We start from the raw sequence: 10,000 nt of genomic DNA, 5'->3' as shown, positions 1-10,000 counted from the left end.
GCTACAGTCTGTATACTGTTTAATTACACTAGCGTAAGGAACGCTTGGCACAAGTGTCCGTATTATGCTATAGTTCACCAACGTCAATGGAACAGTTCGTAAGGACACTTTCGTGGCCTATCGCTCAGTGTGTAGTACACACAGTGACTACACATCCACCCTCTTAATTAATCGTCCCAAATTAATTACACTGTTCTTCGCAGAGTTAAAACAGAAGGTTAAAGGATTCTACCTGCTGCTACCACAGATTACTTGAGTTGCTCCACCTGCTTTGCATAGTGCATAAGGAACACCTTTGATGACCACCAGTTGGTGAATGAACAAGATGTTTAAGGTCCATGTAAATAAGGAAATTTTATCGAAGAAGCAACTCCTCTCGGATCATGACTAGCGGGTGTACTGTCAGGACCCGATTTGCGAATAACACAGGTGAGTTTCGCCCTTAGTAATAGAAAACCTTGAGCCCGAGGTTTCTCATCTGAGCAGCTGTCCTCCCATAAAGTCTGAAGTTCTATGAAGATAGACCTTAGGCACCCCACTGGATATAGAGATACTTCTTCCTTCAGAGGGTAGATTCTCTAGGGACCCCACCTGATGGTGGGTAGAATGTTCTTGGAAAGAAACTAGGGAGAGAAAATCACAAGATGTAGGTTTCTGGTTTTGAGTAATGAAGCGAAGACAGTCGACTTCTGTACTCACTAAGACAGGGATGGATCTGGTAGTGGAACAAATTTTAGGCGTAGTTCCAATGCTAGAGGGAACCACACGCTATTTGGCCACTTGTGGGCCACTATTGCCGCCTTTCCTTGGAAGGATCTCAGCTTGTCAAGAACCTTCAAAAGGAGGTTGTGCGGAGGGTACATATAAATACCGTACCATCTGTTCCAGTCTAGGGATATAGCGCCCACGGCCTCCGCTAGCGGATCCCCGTATGGGGACACATAACAATCCATTTTCTTGTTGTCTTTCGTCGCAAAGAGGTCTATCTGCAGCTCCGGGACTTGACTTGAGATGAAGGAGAACAATCATGCGTCAAGGGACCATTCTGACTCTATTGGTGTAAACCTGGATAGAGCGTCCGCTGTCACACTGCGGAACCCTTGAATGTGAACTGCTGACAGGTGCCATTTTTTCCTTTCTGCCAAACGAAAAAGGGCCAACATCACTTGGTTGATTTGAGGTGACCTCAACCCATGTCGATTCAGGCATCTCACTATCACCTCGCTGTCTAGAACCAGTCTTATGTGGGTCGAGTGGCGAGGAGATAACTTCTTTAAAGTCAGAAGCACTGCCATGGCTTCTAGAAAGTTGATGTGAAATGACTTGAAAAGATTGGACCAAGCTCCTTGGACTCTCTTCTAATGAGAGTGACCGCCCCCCCCCCCCACCCTTCCTTTGAAGCGTCTGTGTGGATAGTTACTGACGGGGGAGGAGGTTAAAGACGTATTGATTTCTTCAGTTGCTTGGCATTGGACCACGGCTTGAGAAGCGAACGCAGTCGAGTTGGTAGAGGTCTTATTAGATCTCTTCGCGTGTTTCATGCGTATTTCCTCCAGAATCCTGTTGCATCCTTTAGCTATGCTCTTAGCACTGGATCTCTTATTGAAGCAAACTGTAGAGAGCCCAGCACTCTCTCCTGTTCGCGTCTTGATATCCGTTTGGATTTCAGCAGTCTCTTGACAGATCCTGCTATTTTTTTCCTCTTCTTCCCAGGAATGAAAAGTCGATGTGACTCCAAATTCCAATGGATTTCCAACCACTGAAATGTTTGAGCTGGAGAAAGTCGAGACTTTTTTATATTGATCTTGAATCCCAGATGTTCCAGGAACTGGATCACTCTCTTAGAAGCTTGCATGTATTCTGGCATGGATGCTGCCCACACCAGCCAGTCATCCAAGTAGGCTACTACTTGGACCCCCTTTAGGCGTAATTGACGGACGGCTGCGTTTGCGAGCTTCGTGAAAATCCTTGGGGCTATGTTTAGCCTGAAAGGCATGGCTCTGAAGGCATAAAGTTTTCTATGTAACTTAAAGCCTAGGTAGGAGGAGAGGTGGCGATTAATTGGAACATGACAATAAGCGTCAGACAAGTCTATAGAGACAGTATATGCCCTCTTGGGCAGTAGGGTCCTTATGTGTTGAAGTGTGAGCATTCTGAACTTATAGTTCATTATGAATTTGTTAAGGGGCGACAAGTCAAGAATGACTCTGAGTTTATCTGAGTCCTTCTTTGGAACACAAAACAGCCTCCCTTGAAATTTGATGGACATAACTTTCCGAATCACTCTTTTCTCTAAGAGCTCTCGGACGTGTTCTTCCAAAACGGGGGTTGAGTGTTGGGAGAACTCTAGGAAATTGAGGTGGAGGGTTGCTCCAACTCCTACCAAGTCCATTCTTTATTAGGCTGTGGGCCCAGGAATCGAAGGTCCAGCGATCCCTAAATAGCTGTAGCCTCCCTCCTACAGGGAGCATCTCACTTCTGCTGTTGTGGACCTCAGGCCTTGCCTCCTTGACCACGTCCTCCCCTGAATCCCCTTCCTCTTGAAGGGCGTCTAGAAGAACCTCTGGCTGTTCCGCTAGCCCTCGAACGAAAGGAAGAAGTCTGCCTTTCGAAGGCTTGGTTAAAAACTGGCGACTGAGTCGCAACTTGTTGAGGTACCAGTTGGTACGTGGTTGGAGGTTGTGGCATCATCTGAGGCACCGCGGTCACAGGAAGTTGTTGCTGTTGATGCTGTCGGTAAGGTATAGCCGGCCGAGAAGATGGCCTAGACCTTTTTGTCTTTCTCTTGGGTTGGGGACCCTCATCCTGATAAGACTTCCTCTTAAGATCTAAGCCACACTTTTTGAGAAGGTTCCTATTCTCTGTGGCGGCCTTGTCTACTACCTCTTTAACCGCATCATTGGGAAAGAGGTCTTTACCCCAGATACAGGCGGATATCAGTTTTCTCGGTTCGTGTCTCACCGCAGCCGAGGCGAACACAAACTCTCTACAGGCTCTCCTAGCTTTAATAAAGCTATAGAGATCCTTTGTAACCGTGGCCAGATGAGTTTTGGCCACCACCATGAACATGTCCTGGTTCTTGGGGTCACTTGCCATTGTTTCTAATGTTGTTTGCAACGACATTGATGCCGCAAGTCTTTCCTTTGTCTCTTGCTCCCTACGCAAGAGAACGTTCAACAACTTAGGGAGTTCCTCACCGAACTGACGTTCAGCAATATCAGCTTCCAGCTTCCCAACTGAGAAGGTAAGGTGTACGTCCTTCCAGTCTTCTTGGTCCAAGGGCAAGGTCAGAGATAACGGCTTGCACTCCTCCAAGGAGGGGCATGGTTTCCCTGCCTCCACCGCATTTAAGGCTGCCTTATATCCCTTTTTCATGAAGGGAAAGGCTCTGGTAGAAGAGGCCACAAAAGAGGGAAGCTTCTTACTCAAGGCTGACACTTTTGAGTTCGAGAAGCCCCTCTCTTCCATCGAGCTTGATAGTAATGCCTGAGCTTTACTATGATCCAAAACTATGACCTCCTTCGTCTCAGTCTCCTCCTTTGAGGCTGGCTCCTTCCTAAGGCGGACATAACAGTCCGGGTAGGAATCCTTATTGGGCCAAAATTCCACCTCTTCCAGGGGAATTGCTCCCAACTTTTCAGATATAACGATCTTCCCGATTGTCATTGGCATATGTTCGACATACCTCCAAGGATTGGTATCCGAACACAAAGGAAGATCCTTCACGTTGAGTCGCTTTTGGGACCCACGTGATGCTGCAAGTCAACATATCTCCAGTTTCATTGCAGCCTCTTTCTCATCATTCTTCTTTTGAATTTGTTGAATCATCTCAACAATAGAAGAAAGAGTCTTTCCCAGGGCATCTGGGATTGCAGAGGAAGTAGAGGGAACAGGTTCTGGGTCCGGAACCGATGTAACCGACACCTCATCGATTTCTTCCTCTTCTACTTGAGGAGTCTGGCACAGCTCCTCCTCTTGACCTTCTCCTAGAAGGTCCTTCTCTGTAGAATCCGACACCTCCGACATCCTATCGTCCAATTGGATGTCTTGAAGGGCGGCCGAGACTTCAGAATCCACCGGATTCCGGGTAGTTGGTATCTCCACCTGAGGCTGGGGATGATTGCATCAGCCGATGCTTTAGGGAAAAGGTAGGCCCTCATCTTCTCATTTGGAAAGTAGGGGCCCGAGGTGTTTTTCTGAAAGCCCCTCACCCAGGATCGCAACTTTTCCCTGGCAGTATCCCTTAACTCCGTCGACTTGGGGTCGTCAATATCCTCAGTAATCAGGTTAGAACATACTGTACAAACCTGAGGGTCCCAATACAGGAGATCCCCTCTGGAGGCTGCGCATGGTGCGTGCCACCTACAGTATTGATGTCCACAGAAGTCCTTACTGCGGACATTACAGAACACACTCCCGCACTCCTGTAAAGAGAAGAAAAATCCATGAGTATCAAGTGAAGGCTTTTCACTTATATTGAAACATTTAGCTTATATAGAAAAGCTATAAAAGAAAGAAGGAAAGACACATTCTTGTATTTCCTGTCCAGTCAATTGCTGTAACCTCCCAAAATATTAAAACTAAAGTTAATTCTATACTAGAATACCTTATGTAATTTCCTAAACGGAAATGTAATGTGTAGTTTTAATATACGGGATTAAAAGAATACAGAAAGAACTCACTTTCAATATAAAGTACGGTCTCAATAAAAGGCTGTAAAAGATAACATTAAGTATGATGAAGAACTTTAGTGTTATCACAACCTCTGTACAGCAGTCTCTACTAATGCAGTGTGTACTACACTACAAATATAGCAATTACTGTACATTGCATGCAATTGTGCCGGCCGGCAACTACCCCTTTAAAGATCAAAGATATACTATCTTTAACCAATAGGCGGCAGCCCTCTGATTCGCGACCATGTGCCGGCCGGCAATCATTGCCAGCCGACGGCTAAAAACACTAAAATCCGGCTGCTGGCCTATAATCGTAGCGGCCAGCGAATTCGGGCTGTGATTCCACTGCCGGCCGGCAAAGGTAATAAAACCATGCCGCCGACAGTAGCCAAGAATCAGAGAACCTCTACCTTCCCGGCTGTCGGCTGGCAAGCCGGCAGCCGCGATAGGGGAGCAACACAATAGTCATAGAAAAAGTATGGATGTAAGGTTATAGGGCGGCATCCCATACGACCTTCCATCCAGAAAGAGTGAACTTATGGAAGGGGAGAATGTAACCTTCAGGCTTCCAAAGAATCCATAGTCTGCCGGGCTCTACCGACGGACATGGAAGGGAGACCAAGGGAGGTCTGGGGATCACTATGCAAAGAAAAATTGGGTCTCTGCCGGCCAACACATAGTGCCGGCCGGCAGAGAGCTGAGCCTGTCCTCCATCCTAACCTATACTAGGTACGGAAGTAGGACTGCGGCTAAAAGAAAATAAAAGAAAGAGAGGTGGGGAAGGGATAAGGGTCCTATAGACTTCGTTCTAGCAGGAGACACACTCAGCCGTTAGGAAAGCTCATCCTAACTAACAGTTGTCTATTAGGGAGGAAGATTGGCAGTACTTGCTAACCTCCTCCCAACCAGAACAAAGTTAGGTGAAGTTATTTCGCCGGGCACAGAGAAAACTCATTCTCCAGCCATAGAAAAACAACACAGTACAGTCTGCTAGGCCACTAGAGGAAGGAATCATCTCGTACAGAATCCTTCCAACATGGACTAGGGAAGCAAAGCTTCCTGTGCCCGCCTCTAACCTAGCAAAGGAGACTCTTTCTCAATGCCAGAAACTCTGATGTTCTGCCCTAACCCAAAAAACCTGTCACTCTGGTTATCAGGTCAGGACAGACATATCCTAGAATAGTTATACCTGAATTATTATTCAGATAGAACCACTAGGATTAAGCCGAAGGCTTGCAGAGGGAGACAGGGATTGAACTTAGCCTCCGGAGGAGAAAAAGAACAATCGGAGATGTGCGAAAGTATACTACTGTAACTAGAATACTAGACTAGGTAAGATGAGAATCGATTACCTAAATCACCGAAACTCTCTCGTATACAATCTTGGAAAAAACGTTCAACAATATCTTACATGTATAAAATATTTGCCTATAGCTTCAATACAATAACACTCAAAAAAACTTATACCATGCATGAAAGTACTAGTGCCAGACGTCTAGGCTACGAGCCTCGCGAAAGGCAGGATCGGTACCTCGACCCGTGTCGAATACACCGAGCTATCACTGACCGAACAATATAAGCATTTCTAGAGTAGCTAAATAGCAAAATTATTAAAGCGTAACAAACCGGGAACGTCGCTCTAGCTAACTATCTGACCCATAAGAGCGAGCGACAGCATCCAGGATGCCTCCGGTAGGCAACAGCTCTTGTTTACGTTAAAATCACTTTTGATTTAATTAAAAACGACAAGAGCTTACATTTATACATAGTGAAGATAATACTCAACTTTCCAGAGGCAGAAGAGGCGGGAAAAGTCATCAAAAAGTTATATTAAATCCAAAATAACGAGAGAACACAAGGGAAAACACCGAGTAGTTGAGCTACACGAAAAGGAATAAAGAGGGCGGCACTGCCTTCATCAGATACACACTGGAAACGGAATAGGAGAGATGCCTTATGAGCGGCGCTCTTTTCATTCTCGTTTTAGATTCTTGTCACTATTCCCCCTCGAAGCGTTAATAATGTTCGGGGCGGAGATAGCTATGTAATGTGTCAAGAATACGTCTTCTGATCTTATGCGATATACCTGTTAGATTATTTAGGGATATTCGCTCCAGGAGTTAGAATTCTGGATTCCTTACGGTAAAATTCTCTGGGAATATCACTGTAGTCAAATATACCCTAGAAAGCTACCTTATAGGAACTTCCATCAGGACGACATAGCCTGAGCCCCCCCCCAAAAAAAATATATATATATATATACATATATATATATATATATATATATATATATATATATATATATATATATATATATATATATATATATATATATATATATAGGTATATATATATATATATATATATATATATATATATATATATATATATATATATATATATATATATATATATATATATAAACCAGGCACTTTCCCTTTACTATATAGGGAAGAATAATATACTTGTAGAGCCAGCCATTGACACCTGAAACATTTTATCAAGTTGAAATGTGGCATAATCATTAAGAGTAAAAAATTGAAAATTCGTTTTGAGATTTTTGAGTGCTTTACATTTGTATTTGATAAATTCATTCTTGATTAAAAAAAAAAAGGGGGGGGGGGGGGAGAAAATCAGAGGGCAGCCAGTCTTTCAGGAGACATGACGATGTCAGAATATTTATCCTTCATGTTGCCACTCTATTTACAACTCGAAAGTATGTCACAAACCAAGATGATACTAGTAGAACGGATTATTATTATTATTATTATTATTATTATTATTATTATTATTATTATTATTATTATTATTATTATTATTATTATCTAAGCTACAACCCTACTTGAAAAAAGCAAGATGATATAAGCACAAGGGCTCCAACCGGGAAAAGTAGCTCCCAGGTGAGAAAAGGAAATAAGGGAATAAATAAACGATATGAAAATAATGAACAAATGGAATATTTAGAAAATAGTAAGAATATCAAAACAAATATTTCATATATAAAATAAAAAAAAATTAAGTCATCCTGTTCAACATGTAAACATTTGCTACCAGTTTGAACTTTTGAAGTTCTACTGATTCAACTACCCGACTAGGAAGATCATTCCACAACTTGGTCACAGCTTGAATAAAACTTCTAGAATATTGTGTAGTATTAGGTCTCATGATGGAGAAGGCCTTACTATTAGAACTAACTGCATACTAAGTATTACGAACAGGATGGACCTGTCCGGGAAGATCTGAGTGTAAAGGATGATCAGAATTATGAAAAAAATTATGCTAAATGCATAACGAACTATTGAATGACGGTGCCAGAGATTAATATGTAGATCAGGAATAAGAAATCTAATAGCCCGTAAGTTCCTTTCCAATAATTTAAGATGGGAATCAGCAGCTGGAGACTAGACAGGAGTACAATACTCGAAACAAGGTAGAATGAAAGAATCGAAACACTTCTTCAGAATAGATTTATCACTGAAAATCTTAAAAATACTTTCCCAATAGGCAAATATTTGTGCAATTGAAGAAGACACAGACCTAATGTGTATCTGCAAAATAAATTTGCTGTTTTACAGAGTTAAAGAAACAATATCAATGCAGAGATCCGGATGTAGAGGAGCCACTGTCGTTAATGCTGGATTAAGAGTTTCTGGACTCAATTCAAATTTAATTTGCCTCTCCGATGTTTCCTATTAAAGGCCTCCTCTTCTACCAAACTTCATATCATCATCAGGGGCCCTTGCTCCAAAAAAAAGGGGAGACAAACGAAGAGCCAGGAAATTAATTAGATAAATTCAATTGCTATTCATGACACCAGAAAGGCTTTCTTCTCCTGAGATATGAGGAGAAATAAAATAAAATCCATCCCATTTTCCCGTACGACAGAATCCAGTAAATCACACATACTCTTGCTTTGTGAGAAAAATATTTCTAATTAATCAATTATTTGCTTCAATGAACACGTTTAGGATTAAAGCAAGTACTCGTCTTTGCTTAAAAAAAGTCATAGAACATTTTTTTAATGTCTTTAATAGTCCCTTTATTGTAGGAGCTTGAACCTGTCTAATTAAGGATTTTAAATGTTGTTTGGAAAATAATCCCTCACACTTTTTTTTCATTTCAAAGCGTAGCACAGAAATAATTATGTTCTTTCATTTTCTTTCCTATAAAAACACAAAATCTTTAGTGAGTTAAAATCTCTCTCTCTCTCTCTCTCTCTCTCTCTCTCTCTCTCTCTCTCTCTCTCTCTCTCTCTCTCTCTCTCTCTCTCTCTCTCTGTCAATTTATATAAAAATGATATTTCAGTATAATTTACCTTTTAATCGTGTTCAACTTTTATCTAATTTAATTGTCTTGAAAGGAGCAGCACAGTAAAATTTCCAATAAATATTTTCCTTTGACATATTGAATAAAAATCCATTTTCAAACTCAAGACTAAATTGGAAAGTATATAAAAGAAAAAAAAAATCTTTATTTCCTTGTTAGGGAAGTACCCACATGTATATGAACACTCGTATGCTCATATTAACTGGTTTGGGAGATCGCTAAAGAAAGTCTTAAGGGTTGGGCTAAAAGTTCTATGACCTCAAAAGCAGACGTTTTAATAATCTTTGTACTCCTTCTCTCTCTCTCTCTTTCTCTCTCTCTCTCTCTCTCTCTCTCTCTCTCTCTCTCTCTCTCTCTCTCTCTCTCTCTCTCTCTCTCTCTCTCTACAAAATTTAAGTACCTAGTGCACTCGGCGTACTGCAATGTGATATGGTACCCACACTATCAAAAGGATATTGCACAAAAAGGGGGTGTACAAAGGTCCCATGCTGCTAGAATAGAAGAAGTTAAGGACCTTGACTACTGGGAAAGACTGCAATTTTTAAAACTATACAGTCTAGAAAGGAAAAGAGAACACCACATGATAATACAAGCATGGAAGCAAATAGAAGGGATTACTGAAAACATCATGGAGCTAAAAATATCAGAAAGAGCAAACCGAGGTAGATTAATAGTGCTAAAAACTATACCAGGAAAACTAAGGAAGGCGCACAGGACATTAATCTACTACGCACCAGCATCGATAATGCAGCTACTATTTAATGCGCTGCCAGCTCATCTAAGAAACATATCTGGAGTGAGCGTAGATGTGTTTAAGAATAAGCTCGATAAATACCCAAGATGCATCCCAGACGATCCAAGACTGGATGTTGTAAAATACACCTGTAGGTACATTAACAACTCTCTGGTGGATATACGAGGTGTCTCACACTGAGGGACCTGGGGGAACACAAATATAGAATAAGGTAAGTCTCTCTCTCTCTCTCTCTCTCTCTCTC

General features: G+C 41.9%; 1 protein-coding gene across 1 annotated transcript in view; it reads left to right on the top strand.

Annotated features, from left to right (window-relative positions):
• LOC137650919 (uncharacterized) overlaps window positions 1-8,372 on the top strand; it is a 51,388-nt gene extending 43,016 nt beyond the window's left edge. Inside the window, exon 4 of the mRNA XM_068384063.1 lies at window positions 8,252-8,372. Within this exon, the coding sequence (XP_068240164.1) occupies window positions 8,252-8,372 (121 nt within the window). The remainder of the gene's footprint in view (window positions 1-8,251) is intronic.
• The last annotated feature ends 1,628 nt before the right edge of the window (window positions 8,373-10,000 follow it).

This window comes from Palaemon carinicauda, chromosome 12 (assembly GCF_036898095.1).
Source record: "Palaemon carinicauda isolate YSFRI2023 chromosome 12, ASM3689809v2, whole genome shotgun sequence".
Taxonomy (NCBI): Eukaryota; Metazoa; Arthropoda; class Malacostraca; order Decapoda; family Palaemonidae; genus Palaemon; species Palaemon carinicauda.
This window is presented reverse-complemented; position numbering and strand designations above follow the sequence as displayed.